Source organism: Anguilla rostrata, chromosome 6 (assembly GCF_018555375.3).
Source record: "Anguilla rostrata isolate EN2019 chromosome 6, ASM1855537v3, whole genome shotgun sequence".
NCBI classification, from domain to species: domain Eukaryota; kingdom Metazoa; phylum Chordata; class Actinopteri; order Anguilliformes; family Anguillidae; genus Anguilla; species Anguilla rostrata.
Genome location: NC_057938.1, coordinates 40783567 through 40808617, shown reverse-complemented (window position 1 = coordinate 40808617; position 25051 = coordinate 40783567). Strand labels below are relative to the sequence as shown.

The following is a 25051-nucleotide window of genomic DNA, read 5'->3' as shown; positions in this document are numbered from 1 at the left end:
TTGACCTGGGCTTCCTTCAGTCACAGAGGAAGGATGGGAGGTTGACAGGCCTCAGCGCAGTAACACGACGACTGCGGTGCCTGCGCATGAGAAAGGGCACACCGCTCACCAAGTCTAGGCTTGTTTTGCAGCCATGAGTAAAGGTCGCATGATGAGCGAATTAAATAAGGGGAACAACAGATGATGTCAGAATTGTAAACAAATAACATTGCAGTTTACAGGAAATGTTATAACTTGAGTGAACTGCCATCGTTTTAGCCGTCATCCAGCTCTTTCGTCAAATGTCAATCGAAACACACTTATAAATAGAAATTTATTCAAATTAGTTTAAAATAAAATTCAATAGATTCAAAAAGGCAACCCCTCCAACCTGTTGACTGGTGGGAAGTTTGTCTGAAACGGGGTCGCGTATATGCCACTCTGAGCTGACATGTCACAAAGAGCGCTGTGGTTGTCTCTCGGATTTCCCTTCCTTTTCTGCTTTGTCTGATATGGTTGCTTCAAACATAGTTTTCAGTTTGTTATACAAGTTAATTTCATGGAAGAGAAAAGTTCATTAAAATATCTTATGAATCTCTAACAGGCTTCATACAATAATTTTTCAGTACATAGCTATTAAGTGACTTCCTATAATGTTGTTCCACAAACACTGAAAGGCAGTAAAGTGTAGCAGCACATTCTTGCTCTAATGGCGTTTAGATATATAGTGTACCAGACAGGCTAGCTAGCGATAATTTGATGCTCAACAATAAGATTGGCTTTAGCAGTCTCAAATTGCAGTTCCAAATTTTAAAGAATGCTACCATTTTAGAGAAACAGTAAGATATGTAAGTAATGTTTGTACTTTTATGTGCACTCGCCAGGGCTGAGAAGCCAAATTCTAATATTTTTTCTTGTCGGTCTCCATTATTGATTCTTTTATTGATTACTGGCAATAATAGTCTGACAGCCAGTCAGCTTAGAGGGGGAACACTAAAATACACCATTATACAAGATAAAAATTGTGATACAGCGTAACTTCCTCAGTGCTAAAACACCTCAATGCTACCAAGGAACATAAAACATGGTTATTTTAGAGGTATTTGTGAACACATACATCTTCCTGTGTTTCAAATCAATATCAATGGAAATGGTTTTCAGGATCAACTAGAATCAAATCCATTAATTTTTTATTCTGAATCCAAACTGACTACAAAAATATTTTGAATGGAACGTTATTATTGAACATGTGCTTCTTGGAAATCTTAGATTAAGATCAGATTTGATATTATGGTTGGAATACTTGGTTTTGTCAGTCTGTTCCATGTTCCAGCCACACCTACATGTCATCTGAAGAAAATGCTTGCTAACAGTGAGTGGCAGAGGCAGTCATTCTTGCTAACTGCAATCTTTCACTGGATTGCACTGTTTTCAGACTGATTTAGAAAAAAAATACAAGAGGCTTTCCAGATTAGAACAAGGTATGAACTGGTGTATCAGGCAAGCCATTGAAAAAGCAACAACTTCTTACTCATAATTATAAATTGTTTTTTAAAAGGTGTGTATAATTAGTAAAAAAAAAAAATCTGATTTTACTAAATCAGATATGTGTCTTTTCTGGGCGTGGTTTTCGAAAACTAGGGAAAGGGGGAGTGGCCTGGTGTTGGGGCCAAATATAATCACTTCTGTTTGGATTGATTTAGATTAAACCTGGGAAGAGCTCCACACACAGAACCCTCCAGTGCTACAGGTAAGTTATCCATTTGTCTTTGCTCTAGCTTCTGTAATTGTCAGTCTGTTTATGATGTATTTTTTTAACAGTTGTGCTAGTTTGTTGTTTGTCTCTGACTTAGGGAGCCTTTTCTGGGGGGGGGAGGGGGGGATTGCTGAACAATTATCAAAAGTAAATACTTTTAACATAGGCAAAAGTGTTCCTTTAAAGTTTAAAAATAAAATGTGGAAGTTGGGGAAGAGAATGTGATGGCACAGAGACTGAATCTGTAGCATTTCCCGTACTGATTGCAGTTGTTGCCATTACAGTGAGCTGTAGTTAACAATTAAAGATAAATGAAACTATGAAACTATACTCGCATTGTGCCTGACAGCAATACATGTATACACAATTTTATAGCATGAAGATATAATTTACACTTTTGGTTTGTATTTATATGACTTGGGAATTATTATTGCATTCTCATTGATAAAAATGAACACCGGAATTATACACACCAGCATGTCCACCTATACTAGTCCACTGTGATGCGCAAACTGCTTTTCTACACACTTCACAGCCAGCCCTTGTGATACAAAAAATCCTGATTAAAACCACCGTAAATATGGTTTACCCATTTTCTTAATGATGTCCACTGTCCTTGTCATAGGGAAAAGCTAGGCGTTGTTCCTTCCATAGAATGGTAAATTTATAAGAATAATTTTATACTGACAATATACTCTCCCCTTTTGCAGATAATATGGATGTAAGTATAATTTTCACACTTTTGCACTGTTACAATACTTTTGCACATTTAACAATAGTTTTCTCTTGAGATTGTTGTATCAAATACATTGGCATAACCAGTAGCAATGTACTTTTAAGTGCTGAAATAATGAACAGTTATGTGTTTAAAAGTGAATGAGTGGTTGTACTGTATGTGTTTGTGAGAGTCTGTTTGAGTGAATGTGTTTATGTGTGTAAGAGAACCTCTCTCTCTGTGACAGCTAACTGAGGCTCAGAATGGCTGCCCTGCCTGGCCTGCAGGCTCAAACAGTCAGCAGCCAGGAAGCACAGTGTGCCCAGGACAGCAGCCCAGTCAGCCATGGTGTCCTGGATTACAGCCCTGCCAACCAAACCCTCCCGCCTGGCCTGGACAACAACCCAATCAGCCCAGCTCTATCCCGTCCCCCGGACAACAGCCTGGCCAACCAAACCCTCCCGTCTGGCCTGGACAACAACCCAATCAGCCCAGCCCTAACCCTGTACCCGGACAACAACCTGGCCAACCAAACCCTCCCACCTGGCCTGGACAACAACCCAATCAGCCCAGCTCTAACCCTGTACCTGGACAACAGCCCGGCCAACAAAACCCTCCCGTCTGGCCTGGACAACAACCCAATCAGCCCAGCTCTAACCCTGTACCTGGACAACAGCCCGGCCAACCAAACCCTCCCGTCTGGCCTGGGCAACAACCCAATCAGCCCAACTCTGTCCCGTTGCCCGGACAACAACCTGGCCAGCCTAGCCCACCTGTCTGGCCTGGACAACAACCCAATCAGCCCAACTCAATCCCGTTGCCAGGACAACCTGGCCAGCCTAACCCTCCCGTCTGGCCAGGCAATCCACCCTGTCAGCCTAGCGCTCCGTCCTGGCCTGGACAGCAGCCTGGTCAACCAGCCCAGCCACCCTGCCCTCAACTGCCGAACCCCCCCTCTGCTCCAGGGTGGCCTGGACACCCAGGGCAACCACTGTGGCCTGGCCAGGGAGGGGGGCAGGTAATTGGCCCTGGCCAGCCAGGCTGGCCCAGTCAAAACCCCCCTTATGCTCCACAACCATGGCCTGTTCCACCCTCAGGGTCTCTGGTAAGACACCTTCCACCCCACCAATGTAAAATTATGGCACCCTTTGACCAAGGAATTGATTATAACCATGTCAATCAATTTTTGCAGGAAATGTAAGTAATCATGATAAATAACAATAATATTTTTTCCCACTTGACATGCAGACTAAAGATTGAGTTTAAACAATTGTACCTGGTGTTTCAAATACAATCAGAAAAATCTCCCTGTTGGAATTGAATTTCAACTATCATCATTGCTGCTGGTGGTGTACATGGAACATCATGTCGATCTAAGATGGAATGGAGAGGGGACTCTGTCTTCCTGCTTGCTATATTGACTCAGTTTTTCTTTGTTTTGACTCTGAGGTGGACTTATTAACAGTTGCTTTGGCAGTAGCGGCGCCAGCAGTCCAATCATGGGTGTACCGGAGAAATTTGCGGGTGGGCCTCTGTTTGGTTAACCTTCATGGGGTCACAGGGTTGTGCGCGGACTGCTTGGAGACATATGCTGAACCGGGCGAGGGGGATTGCGATTGAGGACCGTGTTGGGAAGGTTCGGGGGGTTGATGTGGAAGCGATTGCGGACAGGGGAGGGTAAGGGGTTGGCGGACTGGGGTGGTAGTATTACTGTCATGAACTGGAGGCTGGAGAAGCCAAAGGCCTCTTGTGGTTTAAAATGAATAAATAAATAACCCTATGACTTTTGGGTTTACTTATCAAAACCTGGGTGTGCCTAGGACACCCCATGAAACGTTTGCTGCCACCAGTGCTGTGGAGACTGGTGCCTCACAGTACTTACATAAAGAGATGATGAACTTTAAAAACAGGTATTAACCATATGCAGTACATGCTGTATTCATTAATGGGATATGCTTGGAGGCTTGGGTTTTATGCACCCTAAATGATGCCCTGTTTTTCTCTGACAGTCAGTGCCGTATACCGTGGACCTTCCCAACGGAGTCTATGACAAGCTGATTATCACCATCACCGGACAGGTCAAGCTTAACGCAAAAATGTCAGTAAACGCTCCGTGTGTTGTCATTCATATCTCAGCTTGCATTGTTGAAGTAAGACTCGTATCAACCAATCTGGCTGCGGAGACTGCGGCTAACTGGTCGCCGCGGAGACTGCGGCTGTTTTGATCGGCATGGTGACTGGGGTTTTTAAACGCACTCTCCGCAGGTTCACCGTTGATTTCCTGCGGGGAAACGATATCGCCTTCCACATCAACCCTCGCTTTAACGAGGGCGGGAAGCAGGTGGTGGTCAGGAACCACAAAGTGGGAGACCGGTGGGGGAAGGAGGAGAGAGCCCTGCAGGCTCCATTCCCCTTCATGCAAGGCACACCCTTTGAGGTGAGTCACATAGGCACAGCACCGTTACTGGTTAGTGGTGCTTCTATAGCACACTTTTATGTAATGATTATTTACAAAAATGTACTATATATAAGCTTTATTATATATTTTATATAAGCGTAGGACCCACTTTGATGGTGCCCAAAGCTCAGGGGTAGATATTTTAAAAAACTAAAAAATTGAATTTGCTGTGTGTAAGAATTAATGAGGAGCTTTGGATATCCTGCCTGCAGAACGCTTGCAACCTTCTGCAACCAATGGGAAATCCTGGATGTTATTATTGTCAGCGAATTTTAGTATTCATTTTAGAATTTGTAATAATTAACATGAACATGAGCCAAGAATATGTATCTATTCCCATCCAAGTGCCCAAAAATTTATATGTAAGGATTTCTGTAGAAGAAATAGGGTATGTCATTGCCCTACTTGCTGAGTGTGCTTTGTTAAGTGTTATGTGTCCTGATTTCAGTTATTATACACCTTCATTTTAGATGAAGATCCTGTGCACGTACAATGACTTCAAGGTTGCGGTCAACAACGCGCAGATACTGGAGTTCAAGCACCGTGTCCAGGAGCTCAGCAAGATCAACAGGCTCAGCATTTACAATGACGTTATCTTGACATCCGTCAGACCTGAGACGCTCCCCTGAGAGAGCCTTAGCCTTTCTCTGAATCTTGAATGAATTTGTCCTGACATTTCAAAATCATAGCTTACAACAATAAGCTGTTTTTCAGCTAATATAGGCTCAGTGGATCTTAAAAATTACTCAGAACAATCATGTTCACAATTCAAAAGCATTCTTAAAAACAGAATAGTTGTGTGAAGTTTTGTCATTTGATAAGTTCAGCTTCCTTGTATAAACTTAGTTGCCAAAAAAATAAGTAGTGAAACTAGTCTTAGTCTTCTTCATTGTATTCCATCCTTCCATCGATTATCTATACCCGCTTATCCTGCTCAGGGTTGCAGGAGGTGCTGGAACCTATCCCAGCATGCATTGGCCGAGAGGCAGGAATACACCCTAAACAGTTTACCAGTCAATCACAGGGCACCATCTTCATTGTGTTTCCTTTGATGTATGATTGCTGTAATGTCTGAAGTTTGCTGTACTTTAAAGTATACTTTCTATTGTAATGCTCCATCTTTCCTCTAGATGGCACAATAAATTGAGAGAAAATGGAACCATTGATTAGTACAGCTATGTTGAAATGCATTGGGGGCAGGTACACCGATGACTTACTATAAAACAAAAACAAACAAAAAAAACATTTGTATTTGTTGGCATGACAAGTGATGCAAGACAGGGACTCCCCATAGAGTGGTCTCATTAGGCAGTTGGCTGCAAAAATAAAAAAATAAATAAAAATAAAAAAATTTTTTTAACCCTGATCCAGTATGCAACAGAAATATAAACAATGTATAATAATGAGAACAGGTGTATACCTGATATATACCAGCATAATATTACTACAGTAAAAGTAATATCAATGAATACACTCAGTGTCCAGACAGGTTTGTGAGCCTTATGATCCACATTGCTAGTGGAGATTAATCATTTACCTGAACCTTCTTGCAAAGGCAGAAAGAAAAACAAATAAAAATGTAAAATATATGTGTTCTATGAGGGTTGTTGCTCCACTCTGCTAGTTCCATGCAGTAAGTTAAACCCCAGGTGTTTGCCTGCATTAAGTTGATAGAACATAAGTCATTTGAAAGTGCGAGTGCAATTGGAAGCTACCTTCTTCAATGAATTATGAATACGCACATTTTCAGCTGAGCCGGGTGTAATTAAACTGGCATTCTACAGACTCCAGAACAGCACAGCTGTGTATCTGCCAAAAGAACACAAAACTTCAGTTTCACCCAGGCAAAATAAAAGTCAAAACATTACCTCGCCAAATAAAAAACTAATTATGTTGTCCTGGTGCTGTGGGGGCATGTAAGATTTTTTTTTTTTGTGTGTCTGTGCCATTCAGTTATGCCCACCTGCAGCGTATGCTACATAAAACTTCCAAACCACTCGGCTTATTTATAGTGCTGACACTTTCTAAAGCAGCCGTGGCACAGTCCTGCTCTCGTCCATCACCCTGTAATCCTCGGGTCCCTCAGCACATTGTAAAGCATCACAATAGACACACAACAGCGACAGAGGGACACCACAGCTTTATTTCGCTATTCACACGAGGACAGAACGTGCAAAGGCTTATTTTTGAAGTGCAGGGAGTAGGATGATTATTTTTTTTATTCCAGGTAAAATTTAATTTCCCCAACTCTGTAATTTATAACTGACATTGTAAAACTTGTTTGACACAACAAGGTGAATGCTGAGAAGAGAATTATGATATTGGGAGGAGGAGAAGGAGGATATATGGTGATCTAATTTAGTGTTTTGTGACCTTCACCTGTACAAATCCCAAGATTTACTTGGTTAAAAAGTCATTAGACACCATGCAAATTTGTTTTTCACTTTTATGATTGCCTGGTTGCCTGGTAAAAATGCATAACACAGTAATAACGCTAAAACTACAACTGCACTATAATAACATGCACATGTGCAGCAACACTGCACTAAACACACATTGACAGCAACAGCATAACACTCACTCCTACAGCTCTGCAAACTACATTACAACATGTAAGTTATTACTTTAACACACAAAACACCAAAACATGCCCCCCCCCTCACTTTAACACACAAAACACCAAAACATGCCCCCCACCACCACCACCTGTTTGCCCTCTGACCACCTGTCCACCACTTTTCAGACAAAAACAACTGACTCAGCAATGTGTGTGTGTATGTGTGTGAGAGAGTGTGAGTGTGTGTGTGTGTGTGTGTGTCCTGATCAGAGCTGTGTAAAACCTTGGGGAGATGTTTAGAAGAACACGCATGCATGATTCATAAATGCTTGTCAAGTTGGCCAACTAAGCATTCTACTGAGATTTACTTATATATGTGCGCTCTGCAATTAATTGGATCGGAGAAAGTGACTTAGGAACTGAGAGCCTATCTAACAGGTGATTATAAGTAGGCATCAACATTGCCAGATAACCATTTGATATGAAGGTATTGTATAGCTAAGCTGTCCATTGCTCCTTCAAACTGTTCAAATCAATAGTGAAATCACACAAACTTGTGGTTCCAGGGACTCCATAATCTATAAAACTGGAAACACCAGTCATCATCACTTCATCATTGGGTGACAGATGGTTCAGGTTGTTTAAATGCATGCAAATAGCTCAGAAATAACTGTGGGTATAGCATAACAATCAGCAATCACACAACATCCAATAATTTGTCAAAGCCCACAAGCAGTATTCCAGCATTTTTTTTTTATCATTATGACATCACAAGTGTAGCAATTTAATAGGAAACATGCTTTGAAAGAATAAAATGCCATCTGAGTTATAAAGCAGCCTCTCATTGCAGGGTCATGGTTAGGTTGTTCTGGACGTTCTGGCTCCAGCCAGCAGCTGCTGATTGGTTGACAGGTGGCCCCAGGAACAGCACTGTTAACCAACATTTCTAGCCAGAAACAGTTGCTTACAGCAGTAAATTTCCTCATGTCTTCAAATTCAGGCTCAACTGTATAGAAGCTGATACGTTTTGTACTGCCGACATGTTACAATGTATATAATATATGTGTGTACTAAAATATTCCCAGGCTGATGAAAGGAAGATTGAACTTCATTTAATTAATGCGAAAACATTTTCCTTTTGACATTTCATAATCCATTTCTGACAGTATGGCATCATTGAATTAGGCTAACCAAGATATGAACACGTCTCAAAATCAAAATCAGGTTGAATGGGGACAATGAGCAATAGCTTGACCATTCCCGTGTCTGCATTTGTGTGCCAATGCCAGCAGTGGCCAGTGGGCCATTTAAGACCTGTCCTCAGCATGCTAACATTAGCAGTTGACAGATGAGTGATTGATGGGCAGATATTTTCAGTAAAGAAACTGGCACATACCCAGCTACTGGTCTGTTGCAATGTGAAATTATCTGACAAAAGTAACCTGATAACTCATAATCAGCTTTGCCTCAGGGTTATCACCTTTGAGACACAAAAATAGCACTTGCTCCATGAACCTACAGTCAGGCTACACGATACTGTTTTAGCAAATCACTCTTTTAAGCTGGTTGATTATATAGCTAAGATAGCTAATAAAAATAGCATTAGCGGCAGTACTGTAGGTTCTCAGGACATAGGCCATGTTTTTTATTTGTCAGCATGCATTTTTAACAAAACATCCAGTAGATCACAAGGCTTAGAACTGTTGGTATTATGCCTTTACATCATATACAACACACGGTATACCCATGTGCAAGTAAAATGAAATTTCTACTTAACTAACATTCATACATTAGGGTACAAAAAGATGAGTCACACTTGTATAGGGTGCACTCGTCCTGTTTTTCCTCTAAAATGGGTGTGAACAGGCTCAAAGGTACAGTGTGTGGCCCTTGGTCTAAAACAGGTTTAGGGTCGTGAATAAACAATTGTGGACAGCTGCCAATAACGAGCAGCAGTGGCGTTGGGGGGCAGTTCTTGGGTTGGGGGTGAGTGGGGGTGGGAGGGGCAGCTGTCGGGAGCACAGTTGCATCCGTTGACTCTGCGTGACCATATAAGGACATAGGTCCCCCTCAAGAGCACCACACGTTTCAGCCAAGTCCTGCAGTAATCTCCCCCAACATTTCCTGCATTTCTACACAGAGTTCAGCACACTCACCTCTGATATGGTATAAATGACAAAGTAAATACAAGAGGCGGTCATAATAAAATAGTTTCAGTTGATAAAAAATGGCAAGTACAAACTGACAAATGTAGGTTGAGGTATTATTATGGTAGTGAAATTTTCTTGTCATGTTTTAACTTATGTCTCAATCACTGTTCAGTACGCAAAGCACTGCTCTTCTTGTGGTAGAACATTTCCCTCACCCTTCATGTTGTCTCCATTGATCAAGAATCACAAATGGAACATGTTTGGCCCACAAAACCACAAGAGACCACAAATCTGACCATATCAGTTCAAGGCATCTGTTTACAGGCTATAATACAATACAAGGGAATTCTGAAGAACTGCACCCACCCCTATCTTTGTTGCTACTGTGAAAAATGTCTAAAAATAGTGAGTCAACACCACCCAGTAGGACTGCCTGGAGTAAAATACGCTGCCACATAATCCAAGTGTGACATATACTGACTCTACACACCCCACTGTCTAAACCAACAATTTCCTAATCTTCCAGTTTATCTTCCAGGGTGGCATAAAGCTCATGCATAATTTGCATGCATCACCATTTAAAATTCCTTCTGCCAGCAGAGAGGTTCAATAATAAATAAATAAATAAATAAATAAATAAATAAATAAATAAATAAATAAATAAAATTGTCTTTCAGATTTTGTATAAGAGGCTACAAGTGTGATCACACTTTATACGGTAAAAAATGAAGTAAAGTGCATCCATGAACTGTTTTGAAGGACTTAAGACTTTCTTTAGAATCTTGCAAGATCATTTATCCTAGATTTATGACTTTTTGCAAGTATTAAACAGGTATTACTTATTAAGCGGTAGATTAGACTTCACAGCTACACATGGAAGCTTTTAAAATATTCACAGTGGTCCTGGGATTGTGTCCAAACTCTATATAGGAGAAAAAGAGAAGGATTTCCTCATAGGGAGGAGAAAGCGGAGAGGAGAGGAAGGGGGAGGCAGCGTATCAGGAGCTACGGCAGCAGATTCGACGCCCTGCAATGGCACTGTTTGCCCGAAGAGACACCTGTTACTCACCATGACCCTAAAAGGAGAGAGCAGAGCCAATCAGAGCGTGGCGGGGCCTGCCACGGGCCGTGCTGACCGGTGGTGGCGGTGGGCGGTCGGGGGTGGGGGGTGGGGGGTTGGGGGTGGGGGTGGGGGTGTATCGCCGCCACGCTCAGCTGTCTGGCATGTTCCGGGCCGCGTCATGCATACCAGCGCCTCAGCCGACATACACGCGTAGCGCCGAATGCTTCCCTCACTTCTCCTTAACATTTCCCTGACGTACCCCCAACCGAACCGCACGGCAAGTGTTTCACACCCACAGAGTTATTAGCGCGGGTATCCAGGTTAGACAGGGTGATATCACACGATAGATTCTGACGGACTAATATGAGGTCCTTTCCTAAATACCAAAGAATAGCGTTCATATTTAAGAATACCGGTGTCAAACAGAAAGAGGGAATAATCTTTGAGTATTAAGAACAGGTTTCACAAACAGATATATCTTATAATGTCAGCATCAATCCATGTAACCTAATTGTCCCTATTTTCTCATCAAAATTATGAGGAACTTAATCTAGGAAAGTACCCAGTTTGCATTTTTTTGTTTGTGCTTCAAGACTAAAAATATAATTTAGCCAAACAATTCTGTGCCTCTTACATGCAAGAACTCTCATAAACCATTAAAGCTGAACACGGCTTATTTCATTATACAGAGCTCTAATATTTAGTGATCCACCTTTCTCTGTGCCAGAAGTAGCTGTCTAAATGTTAATAACAACTCGTGCCTTAATTCAGGGCCCTACAGAGTCTTAAGATCACAGAACCAATTTAACAGCAAGAGAGGTTGCATTCAGAGTCGTTAGGAAAATCAAACATCTAACTTCTGAACATCATCATGGCACAAAAAATGAAGAATGAAATTCATATTGAAAATATAACATGATCATTGCAACTTCAACATGCCCAAAGTATGACATTTGCATGATTTCTGAACAGCACCCCTTTTTAATGGCTGATATCAAAAATTAGCCATATCAGGAAAAAGTGGACTCTTCAGATGTAGCCCACACTTTTCTAATTTTATTTTTAAGACAGGGGCCCTGGTGTCTCCTAGGAAACATCCCTCCATTTTAGAAGCGTTCTGTCTGAGGTGCCCTTTTCTTTTTTTTTAAGGTGCTCTTATTTGGGCTTCTGTGGACCGTAGGGCCCGCCCCCTGGCCCCTTGGATCGTGGCTTATTTAAGGAGTCTCTTGCACCCTCGCCCCGTGTCCCAGAGGAAGTGCCCGTCCTGCCGTACAGCTTGGTGAGTGACCGTTCCTACCTATCTCTTTGGACTACTGCAGAATCTTGGAATCTCACAGTTCTCCGGCAGCTCTTAGGCTTGTCGCTGATAGGACCACGTTGATCGGTGAGACAAAAATGACAGGATTTTCTAGATTATATATGATATTACACTCACTGATGGCACTCTTCAGGGAGGATTAATTTACATTTAAGGGGTTAGGGACATCCCTTCTTTGAAATAGGAATTTGTGAGAATTTGCCAAATGTACTTGTCCTGTTGAAAATACAGAAAAGTAGTTAAAGTCTTCACTGCACTGAATGGCTCCTAGTCATGGGAAATGAAAATGGACTGAAATTTTATTCTATAGAAGAGAATAACTAAAGCCTGTGGGACAGCTACTATTAAAGCAACTATCACTATGCTGAATAATGGATATAAGAATAATGAATAGGTATTAGACTTATTGCTGATTAGGTAACAACTCATCTGTATAAGGGCTGAATGTATGAGCAGTCACTAAGCTAACTCATCTGTATCAGGGCTGATTATACAAGCAATAGGTAAGCTAACTCATGTATATCAGGGCTGATTATATGAACAGTAGGTAAGCTAACTCATCTGTATCAGGGCTGATTATATGAACAGTAGGTAAGCTAACTCATGTATATCAGGGCTGATTATATGAACAATAGGTAAGCTACTGTAACTCATCTGTATCAGGGCTGATTATATGAACAGTCAGTAAGTTAACTTGTGTGTACCATGGGTAATTATAAAAAAAAACAGTCAGTAAGCTAGCTCATCTGCATCAGGGCTGATAATATGAGCAGTCCGTAAGCTAACTCATCTGGATCACGGCTGATGGCCTGAGGAGCACAAGTAGTGGATGAGGCCATCCGTGTCAAGGTCAGGATGCCTTCTGTAAACAGAGGTGTCGCTATGCGCAGACAGCTGCATTGGCAGCCTTTCTCATTTGTCATACAGATAGGAAAGCTCCCTACACCTCCCTAACACTCAGGAAATAGCCCAGTTTGGAATTGTGAGAGCCCAATCTTAAAATAGACACCTGACTTGGGGCACCGGCACTCTCCTGTTTGGTTTTCCAGACAAATGGTATCAATGGGTGAACCAGTGGCCTGAGATTAGTTATTATATATATATATTTATATATTTAAAAGGCTTTAACTTGCTTTCTCTCAGATACTAGCAAATGTAATTTTAAGCAGTGGACCTGGATTAGCTCAAATCCAAAGTTTACTTGACAATCTGGGGAACAATAATGAATAAAATAAATACATTTTATTGTAACATACATTTTAGAATAAAAACGTGAAATCGTCAAACTGACCGATATTTAGCTCAGATAATTAGTCACTTAAGACATGCTTTTCCATTTGAACTTCAACTAAAATATTTGTTGCCTATTTAACAGAATGTGTAGCAAGTGGCGCGTGTTTCCATATATACCTACGTTTTATTTAAAATGCTATTGTAATATGATATCCCATTCTCTGTTGTAGCCTGTGCCTACACAGAGGCATTCCTATACGCTCACCTTTGCATTCGTATTAACAAAGACTTCGCGAAATTTTTCCCACAGTCATTCTTATCGTTGTGCGTTTATTTCCTCAACAGACCATCCCAGAACAGACCAATCATGTGTGACGACGAGGAAACTACCGCACTCGTGTGCGACAACGGCTCTGGCTTGGTCAAGGCTGGATTCGCCGGTGATGACGCTCCCCGCGCCGTCTTCCCTTCCATCGTCGGAAGGCCCCGTCATCAGGTACAGTAGGCTAAGCGCCGCTAAATTTCTTCACACCGCTAGAGAAACCAGCACACACAGCATAACAATAACCTGTTACTACTCAGCCATTTAAAATTTCGATATAACAACAATAGATCCATATTGTTTATAGTCACAGGTACTTACATGACCTGACAAGTGTAACAAACGTTTTATTGTGGCTTTACAAAATACACCGGTGTAACTGATTGTACCAGCTACTCTTTGGGTTCATAATAAACTCCCATGCTCACTGTGAATCTTTCTGCTTTCCCTAGGGTGTGATGGTGGGTATGGGTCAGAAAGACAGCTATGTAGGAGATGAGGCTCAGAGCAAGAGGGGTATCCTGACCCTGAAGTACCCCATCGAGCACGGCATCATCACCAACTGGGACGACATGGAGAAGGTGAGGGTCTCTCATCCCGGTTACAATGGCGGGGAATAAAGAGTATCTCTAACAAAGCGCAGTGCTTCTGAGGTAGCAGTAAAAACTAGAAACAGGCTCACCGTGCTATTTTACTTTAAACAAATTTCACGATGATGTCACTTATTAAAAATACAGAACGTTTAGTTAGTGGATTTTTACAAACAGTGATGTGTGCTCAGACCTTCTCTCCTCTTGACCCGTCCAGATCTGGCACCACACCTTCTACAATGAGCTGCGTGTGGCCCCTGAGGAGCACCCCACTCTGCTCACAGAGGCCCCCCTGAACCCCAAGGCCAACAGAGAAAAGATGACCCAGGTACGGTACCCTAACTCTTGCCCACTGCAACTGTCGGTTCCTCTGAATGTGGATCCAGCAAAGCATTAATGCATTATGCATGAAAAATAACCACAATTCCTCTCTGTCCTGCAGATCATGTTTGAGACCTTCAACGTCCCCGCCATGTATGTGGCCATCCAGGCTGTGCTGTCCCTGTACGCCTCTGGTCGTACCACAGGTCAGTATCCCTTGCACTTCTCTTCAGTCCTCAGTGCTACTCAACAAGTGATACAGAGACACCAACCCAGAACAGTTTAATGCTAATTATGAAGTGCTCACAATGTGCATTTCATTAGTCCGACGCTGATGTGCACCGCAGTTATAATAGAGCAGCACTGATGTGTTCAGTGTTGATGGAAGGAGTGTCAGTAGAGGAGTGTTGATGACCAGTGTTGACCAGCGCATTGTCAGTAAGAACGGCTTCTGCTCGCAGGTATTGTGCTGGACTCCGGTGATGGTGTGACCCACAACGTCCCCATCTATGAGGGTTACGCCCTGCCCCACGCCATCATGCGTCTGGATCTGGCTGGTCGCGATCTGACCGACTACCTGATGAAGATCCTGACTGAGAGAGGCTACTCTTTCGTCACAACCGGTAAGTACAGAACCAAGAGATCCCAGATTTTTTATAAATGAAAAGTGTGGCGTCAGTACTGAACATGAGGCTTGTCCTGTTAACCTTTTTTTCTTCTCACAAATGATTACAGGATAACAGGACAAGCCTGAGGCCACACTTTTCATTCATAAAAAATCTTGGAAATACACTCCCTTAATTTTAATCTAATGCTTCATCTAATGATTTTGAACATTTCAGAATATCTGATGAGAACAAATTATAAATAAGAAGTTAGTGTGAATTAACTGAACGCTGAACTCTGCATTGTGAAATTTATTGTATCATTGCATGTTTAATTATGTGTGAGTTGCAATGACTATATATAAATTGTCTATATGTATACCTACACCTGTATTTAATTTATTATTAATTATTATTGAGAAAATAAGATCTGAAACTTGGAAAAACTTCAGTAGAAATTGCAGGTATTTCTTGACTCTTGAATTGTAGGTATTTCTTGTGATTTAGTCGAGAATCATAGTTCTACTTCTCACTTGGTTTCAGTTGACACAGGCAAACATTATTGTTGAATCCAGCAATCTATGTGGTGGCCTTATTTGTACTAAGATATTCTAGTTATAGATTGTGTATGGCTCCTTAATTGATTAGAAATGACTCATCTCATCTCTGTTTGCTGCCCTTTATAGCTGAGCGTGAGATCGTGCGTGACATCAAGGAGAAGCTGTGCTATGTGGCTCTGGACTTTGAGAATGAGATGGCCACTGCTGCTTCTTCCTCCTCCCTGGAGAAGAGCTACGAGTTGCCTGACGGCCAGGTCATCACCATCGGCAACGAGCGTTTCCGCTGCCCCGAGACCCTGTTCCAGCCTTCCTTCATTGGTGAGAGTCCCTCTCTCTTACCAACAAGACTGTTCCCTCTGGCACAATACCAACACTCTGCTGTAGACAAAGTCCTCTGATTAAAGAAATGCACGCACACACACACACACACACACAATTTTTAAACATCCAAACCTTATGTTTATGATTGAATAAACCGCACTTTTCAAAAAGTCTAAATAGCTTGTCTTGAACATTAGTATGATAGTCCTAGTGATTACATAGATGATGTTAGATTTAGTTAGAAGATGAGTGTGGATATTCGTAATAAATACTGTCTTGTGCCCCCAAAATGCATTGCATTCCAACACTGCCCCCTTGATAATGCTTCTAGAATTGCAGGAACTGACTATATCTCTCACAACCTCAGGTATGGAGTCTGCTGGTATCCATGAGACAGCCTACAACAGCATCATGAAGTGCGACATTGACATCCGCAAGGACCTGTACGCCAACAACGTCCTGTCTGGTGGCACCACCATGTACCCCGGTATTGCTGACCGCATGCAGAAGGAGATCACTGCCCTGGCCCCCAGCACCATGAAGATCAAGGTGAGGGAATCAGCTGTAAAAAATAAAACAAACAGCAATAACAGAAACCATGTATCATCACCTGAAATGGGATAAAATATTTAGAAAATCAGACCTTATTTGATCATTTATAAAATGATCAAGTAACCAAAATATTGACTTGATGCAGAAAACAATGACTACGTAGTTGCTTATGAAATTTCACTTTGACTTGGCTATGATCATATCTCTACGTAAAGTTTGCACTAGATGGAAGTTAATTACCTATTGGTTATGTTGGGGTACTGCATGTTGGAGAGCTGCACACACACAAGTTGGCTGTGTTCATGCTTTAAGAATAGCCTTTATCTAATAATCAATTTTTGGCATGAATAATGCACAAATTGTTGCAATGCAACCTTTTACTGGCCACATTCACAAGAAAGGGTAATGGTAAAGCACTTCCACAGGAGCGTAAAATGCAGATATGCCACTTTAAACCAACATAAGCAACTTTTTGTTGGTCTCAGTCATTGTTATTACTCAAGCGTAAGCACTACTTGAGATATGATCTTAAGAATATGTTTGAGTGTAAACCCAAGGACATTTTTATAAATGAGGCCCTTGGACCTGTCCGATTGCAAGGATCATAAAATGGCGGTTGACTTTTGCTGTTTTACTGACCCCCCTTCCTCTTCTTTTCTCCAGATCATTGCCCCCCCTGAGCGTAAGTACTCTGTATGGATCGGCGGCTCCATCCTGGCCTCCCTGTCCACCTTCCAGCAGATGTGGATCAGCAAGCAGGAGTACGATGAGGCAGGCCCCTCCATCGTCCACAGGAAGTGCTTCTAAGCAACCAAACCCCCACTTACCAAGCCCACACTCCTTTGTCTGTTTCTACTGTGCCATTTACTGTATATACATGTACTGTTGTAATAAAAATAGATGCCTGTGACAGTGATCAAGCTCCTTGCTTTTTCTTCTGTGTTGACCCAGAGCATCAATGTACTAGACATATGGCTGCTGATGTGGCCCCTCTGTGGGATCCAAGTGAGGCTTAGAACAGGCATATGAACACACGCACTCACACGCACACACTCACACCCCCACACACATACACACACACAAATAGATCAAACAGGATATCAGCAGGCCGTGGCTTTGTGTAGGATTTTACTAAACCTGCAGGAGTAGAACGTTTATATTTAGTAATTTACCACATACATACAAAACATGCAATAATGACTAGCCAAATGTAATGGCCAGTGCTGACTGCCTATAATCAGTTTTGTTACGTCATAATTTCATAAGATTACAATTTCTATGCAACTCTAAATTTGCAGGTGAATCAATATTACTTTGATAAAGCTGTTTCACTGTTTTAGAAGTTAGTGTGTTTAAAAACTTACCATTGTAGGCTAAAATACAGAATGCTGCCAGCAGGTTCAGTATTACACATACTGCTGAACCTATACACGTAGACACACTATCATCTAAAATCTTCAAACATGGCTACTATACAGGGTCAAACACCTATACAGGGTCAAACACCACCATTTACTTTACTAAATATATGATCACAATACAAGTATAAGCATCATCACCCTTTACAATACAACAAACAATATAGACACATTTCTCATTTTCTGTAGTGTAGTCCATCTACTACCTAGTTCAGATCATTAACCTTGTGAATATTCAGATATTCCAATTTCCAGGATTATATTTCTCCCCAGACTGTCTCTTCTCAGATCCCTACAATATAATACACTAATAGGGTATTTTCAGTATTAGTAATTAATACTAGTTACCTTATTAAAGACCTAATAAACTATGCCAAACACTTGAGAAAGAAGAAGAAATCTCTCCCATCATTAAATTGCAATCTGTATTTTGTAACTCCAAACCTGCAGTAGCTAAATAAATTAGACAACCTGCATATAGCTGCATGCTACACAGTTAACTTTGCATAAGAAAACAGTATTCTTGATCAGCCTTTAGAATTGCCTCAAACCGACTGCCCCACTATGGTGGTCTAGGATCCTGTTTATTTCCCATATCAACCTAAATCACTGGTTTTCTGGAGGAGTAGGACCTGTGGTGGACAATTGGTTTATGCTAAGGAAAACAAACAGGCAGGTAGGTCTCCAAGGCCAGAGAGGGACGCAATACTTTACACTTTAAAAAAGCATCATTGGGCCACCTTGTGGCCATTGTGATTACTGCAACATAAACTGAGGCCAGGGCAGGGTTACATTTAGACACTGCTTATCTCCCTACAAACTGATAGAACAATTATCACCTCAAACATTTGCATATGGTTAGCAGCACAGAATACCTCCTGCCTGCCCTACAGGTCCAAAGGGCTATACATGTACTGCTCACCAGGATGGCATTTGGATATTCTGCTTCCAGAGGGAGAAGTCGACTCGGTGTCTAAAACCTCACAGGTTGAGGTTAATAATTTCATCATTTGAATAGATCCTTCCTGTTCTTTCCTGCTCACATTCAGCTTCTACTGGGGATTTTTTTTGTACTCATCTTGTTATTGCTTTATCAACTGTGTTGCTTATCTTATTTAGAGGAAAATAAAAAGGAAGGACATCTTAAGTGTATATCTTAATCCAGGCTCAAATTTGACCCTTGAGAGTATTGATTTCATCTCACTGATCCTCGGATATGAATATAGGACTCCTGATGCCATACATAGCTACTTCAGATGCAATGTGGTTTAATATGGTAAACAATCCTCCAAAGTATTAAGTGTTAGTAAGAACTTAATAAGAATTAACAGCTTGATGCATTTGAATTTGAGCAGAAGTTGAATTTGTGGCTGTAATCAAATACAGTATATTTAGGGCTCCCCCAGGTCAGAGTTTGAGAACCCCTATCAATCATAGATACTCGCCTGGACTGCCAGCAAATTGGTACTGAAACAATTGTTTTCATCGGACTTGTAGAAATACCCGCTACAAAAGCAGCCTACATTAAATGGTCCATGATCTACTGTCCGCCCGGCCAATGACAGTCTGCTACGCCAATGATATTAGCTGCGTAGCAACAAGATACGTCTATTTACCCTGCGCGTGAACGGTGTGCAGGAGAAAAATCTCCTTTTATCTTTTCCCTCATCGACTATAAGGTAAGCGAACGCAGCATTAAGAGGTTTTGGGAATAAACTTGTAATTACGTAATATATAACGTGTTTTGCATAGATGTACTATAAAATAATAATAATTTTATTCTATGACAATCATTGAATGTCTTTCACGATTATGGAGAGAAATGCTACAATGTAACAACAACCTATGACGTAGTGTATACCGATGGGTGGAATAGCTCCCTTTTTCGATGTAAAGTACATGTTCAGAATAATTTGGGCAATTTGGGAAAACCTGATTATCCTTTCATACAAAATATTACGGCTGGATAGCATGCGAAGTAAATGCAATAAACTAGCCCTATCATTGCCGATTTTTACTATTATTCGCGTAAAAAAACTGGTTTGGAAATATTGTTCAACCGATACGCTTTGACAGTAAGTAAATGTGTTTAATTAGTGTGTCCGAAACTGTGTTCAATGCGTTGCTGCTGTCCGACGCCTACTTATTTGGAATTTATGAGCGCCCTGGCCCGGGTTGTTGAAAAAATGCTTTATAATGTAGGGCATCGAGCATTACGTAAGTAAGGGTGCATTTAAGTTGAAAAGGAGATTGCGATACATCATGATTATAATTCAAAGAAAATTGGAGTGACGGATCACATTTGCCACTTCCAGGCGAAGTCGACTATGAAGTCGACAGCCAGGGTGGTACACACGGCACACACGGTGATACTGGCCGTTGTGCTGTCCTTGGTGGCCTTGGCATCCTGCCGGAGCACTCGCATGGCGGACCAGGTATCGGAGGCTGACATTCAGCGTCTACTGCACGGTGTCATGGAGCAGCTGGGAATCGCCCGCCCACGTGTGGAGTACCCCGCTCATCAAGCCACAAATATTGTGGGGCCTCAGAGTATACAAGGTATCGCTCGGTGCCATTGGGACGGTTCGCTTCGGCGCACTGTACAGAATTAAGTTTCCAGGGGCTACATGTGTCAAAGCCTTTTTATATCTAAGACGCTCTTTAAACATGAATAGTCTTTGGCACACACGCATTTATTTTCCCCTGAAATTTCATAATGAGACAGAAAATACTGATGTATAGTAGGCCAGAATGTAATCATGAGTTCATAATGAACAAAGCCACACATCTGTTCTGCCTGCTCACCGCAGTTGCCTAGAAGCAAATGTGTTGCTCAGCAACCGTAAATCCTCCTATTGCTGACCTTCTGTGGCAGATGCCAGTCCTTTTCCATTTTTAATTCAAAGGCACAACACCATCAAAGCTGGTATATAGCTGGTTGAGTAACGTTAAATTAAGTTATTTAACAATGGACTATACAATATCTTTATTTATTTAGAACACATTGTGAGTGGCTTAGCCTTTCTGTCTTTCTATCTTTAGGGCATGTGCCATTTTTGTAACTCCGTTGCTCTATCCATGATACATGGAATACTATATTTTAATTTAGACAATTATTTCATTTTCAGAAAATTATGTCCATATATGGGCATTTTTTCATTAAAAAAAAAAAAATGCCTGGACTCTATTATTGATCTGAAATCATTTTTTAATCTCCCAGGTGGTGCCCACGAGGGTCTACAGCACCTGGGTCCCTATGGTAACATTCCCAACATCGTGGCTGAGCTGACCGGGGACAACGTTCCGAAGGACTTCAGCGAGGACCAGGGATACCCTGACCCCCCCAACCCCTGTCCTCTTGGAAAGACTGGTAGGAAGTGAACTTTGCATTTGTACTTAGACTGTTGTCCTCATTTAAACGTCAAAGGATAACACCGGTAATTATTATTTTCTCAGTATTGTCAACATATCCTATGAAAATATCAAAACCAACATTTTTTCTGTCTGACTTTTGACTTTTTCCTACCCCATTTAGCATTCAAACAGGAAAGCCATTGATTTCAGTTGTACGCTGCAGTTATTAAATACAGCTCAGAATTAAAATTCTCCTAAAATGCACCTCCACATGCAACTACTCTCCACATATCGAAAAATCAATCGTTGATACTATATAAAGTTGTCTCAATAAAAAGTACAATGGCCAGATTTTTGTTAATGGTAAATTATGCTGACCAAAGCAACAGTACATCTCTTTGACTTGTTTTAATGTTTTTTTGGACAACAATGACTTCTGGTACATCAGCGTTTGATAGTTGGACAACAGTTATTTGTAGGGTAAATTAATTGAGAGTTGGACAGAAACATTATCCATTTTGGTTGTTTCAGAGGATATGTTTACGATACTAAAAAAATTGAAATCACTGGTGTTAAGCTGTGAACACTAGTCTCAAAGTTTCTGCACATCCCTGAGTTGTACTGATGGGACAGGCCAACCATAGAATCAGGCATTCCATATTCTGAGAGAAAATAAAATAAAGACTAAAATTGTCGAAAGATTATGTACTGATGTTTAATGCATACTTGTACACCCTTCTGAAAAGGCAGTATAATAATGTGACCAAAATATTGTGTATTATACTCACAAAAATCATTCCATTTACTACTGCATGCTGACTGAACTGGTCACATACAGCACTGTCATTATGGTTTCTTAGCAGTGCTGAGCCTTCCCACTAGCTTATTTAATGAATCACTGCCATTTTAAGAAAGTTTCCCTTTAGATACAACTGAATAAGTGGATATATGAACAATGTTCTCCTGGTGATGTCCGTTGCTGTTCCTGATGTTACAGCAGCAGATGGTTGCTTGGAGAACTCACCAGACACTGCTGAGTTCAGCAGGGAGTTCCAGCAGCACCAGCACCTGTTTGACCCTGAGCATGACTACCCAGCACTGGCTAAGTGGGTGAGTGAACACGACTACCCAGCACTGGCTAAGTGTGCAAGTGAGCAGGTGTACTCAGACCTGGCCAAGTAAGTTAAAAAGGACAGTGGGGTTTCTACTGAGCCACCTTAGCTGCACATTAGAATTACATGAGGTGAATCCAGATGGTTCCAGGCTTAGACTGACAATTTACTGGGCAATTGAGGGTATGGTAATGTAATGGTTATTTCACCCTGAGTCCAGGAGATCTAAGCTTACATATGGGTGTTTATTAGGGTAAGATGCTGTACCAACAAAGCAGTACTGGACCTACTTTTGAACTGACCAGCTTCACCTGATCAGGTTAAGTACATAATAATAATACTAATATATATATATATATATATATATATATATATATATATTTTTATTTTTTTGCCATTTTTCTCCCATTTTCTCCCCAATTTAGTCATTATACCAGTTCCCCGTGTGTATCACGGTCCTGGTCGATGCGCTATCCTCTGTCGGCCTGGGGAGGGTATAGACTGCCACATACCTCCTCTGATACAGCAGGATATTTTTTTAATGTTTTTTTTTTTAAAGCCAATATTGTGGAAATTGACAGAAGTGAGCGTGTTCAACTCGGCAGGACCTAAGGGTCATGGAGAAAAAAGAATCATGACTATAGGCCAAATGAATGGTGGATGAATTGACCCAAAACTGGGAGACTAGATACCTTAGCCTGTCCTCTATTAATGTGCAAGATTTCACAAAAATCCACCAAGTGGTTCTATGGGCTGCCGTAGACTCCTATGGCAAAAACTATGATAATAGTGAAACAATCTACAATTATAATAGGTGCCTTTGGTGCTTGACTTCTAATTATTTTATTCATATAGCACCTTTCTGAAAACTCAGATAATTTAAGTAAAGGCTGTTGCAGTTGTTTACAGAGACATATGCTCAGAGGTGTTTTCTGTCTTTCTCAGAATAAGGAGCTGTTGTATGAGAAAATGAAAGGTGGACCAAAAAGAAGCAAAAGGGTATGTTTGCTTTATACTGATGTCATGCACCTGTACAAAGCACATCACTTATTACCAAGTTCACATGAAGGGCTATTTAAATCAGTACTTTAACTTTTTAGTTTAGATTTTGTGTGATGTCCACTAATGTCTGGCTCACCCTGTTCCTCTGGGTCACTTTATAATTAAATTTTCAGTGTTAAATCAACACTGATGGAGTATAATGTACTTAGATACAGTACCCATACACTTGAGCCCAAAGAGACTCAATTAAACTGGTAGTTAAATGATCTTAATGGTACAACATTTTATTGCGATTCATTTTAAACTGCACTGTAAATTGAAGGTCTCAATCCAGAATTTAAAAAATAAAATAGCATGACGAAATGAAGCAAAGTTTAGGGAGAAATCGAACAGTTTGGTGGTTAACTGTCAACTGTGGTTGCACTAACTTAATCAGTTCAGTTTCTTAGGAAGATTGCTACTCCATTTTTAAATACAGAGGTTATATTTTTTCTTTTTATTGTCAATCTAGAAATTTTGCATATCACAAGATAATGCCCATAATCGGGTTACATGGAAGCACGTTATGAAAACATTAGTTAGCAGTGGAAGTACCCTTCAAAATAAATCCTTAATGCAATTGCTAATTCAGTCTCTTCACCTTGGTTGCAGAGCACCAATCCCTATCTGATGGGGCAGAGACTGGATAATGTGGTGGCCAAGAAATCTGTCCCCCATTTCCCAGAAGAGGAGGAGAACCCCACCATCAGCAGTATCAAAAACTGAACCAAACATCTACTTTCATCATGCTGCATGTTTATTTTGTGTATTATACTATCAAAGCTTACCATTTTAAAATGAAAACACAAGCTTATCAATCAAGTGCCAGTATGTAATTTTTTTTGTAAATACAGAGAACATCCACTACTTTTCTGTACCTTTACTATAACAATGACATCTGCTGTTGGTTATTCACCTGCCTGACCACTAGATACCCTTGTGTGTGTAGCTTGATTAATACAATAAAAAGTATTTGCTCATGTGCACAATTATAGTACTATATAATAATTTTAGATATTATATATTTCTTACCAATAAATCTTGGTTGAAAATGTAGACTGATGAACATGTTCCATCTTCACAGTTACAGGTGAATTAAGATGTTATACATTTAATAGGTTACCAGATACTCTCAGAAATAATGGGAGCACAATAACAAATGAAAATGAAAGATGTAATCTTGTCATTAGTTGCGCTGCCACTATAACTGTCGATTTAAAGCAAGCAAAACTGCAGCGTTCCTACAATTTCAGCCCGTTATTCATGAATAATACAGAATAGCACAGTAATGTACCATACAACAGGGTATTATGCAAGAACCATTTTGCATTGTTATGTCATTAAATATTTAAAGACTATAGAGCTAACCATATCCTCCAGGTACTTCAAGTCTAATTTTAACCCTGACTAAAAAGTCTTTGACAACAGAACAGGCTGTTGAAATAATCCAGTTTACTGAAAAGGTCTAAAACATTTTCCACCCCTTTATAACAACCATTCTTTGCAACAGTATCTGGTTCAAATGAAGGTGAAAAGCACTCAAAATAAAACACAAACAAATATCACAATAGAATAGATAACTAATTTATTGATCACGTAAGCACAGAGAAAAGAATGCTAAACTCC

At 40.8% G+C, this 25051-nt stretch overlaps 3 protein-coding genes across 4 annotated transcripts; all 3 read left to right on the top strand.

Annotated features, from left to right (window-relative positions):
- Positions 1-2059: 2059 nt before the first annotated feature.
- Positions 2060-6067, top strand: LOC135257188 (galectin-3-like). 2 transcript variants are annotated; one of them, XM_064339675.1, is made up of 6 exons: positions 2060-2456; positions 2698-3555; positions 3900-3974; positions 4460-4548; positions 4716-4887; positions 5379-6067. In XM_064339675.1, the coding sequence occupies exons 1-6, from the start codon at positions 2451-2453 to the stop codon at positions 5535-5537; spliced, it is 1359 nt and encodes a 452-aa protein (XP_064195745.1). In that variant the 5' UTR covers positions 2060-2450; the 3' UTR covers positions 5538-6067. The 2 variants fall into 2 exon arrangements, with proteins under 2 accessions (XP_064195745.1, XP_064195746.1); XM_064339676.1 differs by lacking the exon at positions 3900-3974 and having other exon boundaries at positions 2093-2456.
- Positions 6068-11807: 5740 nt separating this feature from the next.
- Positions 11808-17416, top strand: LOC135257186 (actin, alpha cardiac muscle-like). Its single transcript, XM_064339673.1, has 9 exons — positions 11808-11957; positions 13575-13725; positions 14004-14132; positions 14359-14469; positions 14584-14668; positions 14924-15085; positions 15754-15945; positions 16316-16497; positions 17164-17416. The coding sequence occupies exons 2-9, from the start codon at positions 13597-13599 to the stop codon at positions 17305-17307; spliced, it is 1134 nt and encodes a 377-aa protein (XP_064195743.1). The 5' UTR covers positions 11808-11957; positions 13575-13596; the 3' UTR covers positions 17308-17416.
- Positions 17417-19460: 2044 nt separating this feature from the next.
- Positions 19461-24414, top strand: LOC135257187 (neuroendocrine protein 7B2). The gene is made up of 6 exons (XM_064339674.1): positions 19461-19597; positions 20234-20477; positions 21139-21288; positions 22270-22382; positions 23330-23383; positions 24038-24414. The coding sequence occupies exons 2-6, from the start codon at positions 20246-20248 to the stop codon at positions 24149-24151; spliced, it is 663 nt and encodes a 220-aa protein (XP_064195744.1). The 5' UTR covers positions 19461-19597; positions 20234-20245; the 3' UTR covers positions 24152-24414.
- Positions 24415-25051: the final 637 nt, after the last annotated feature.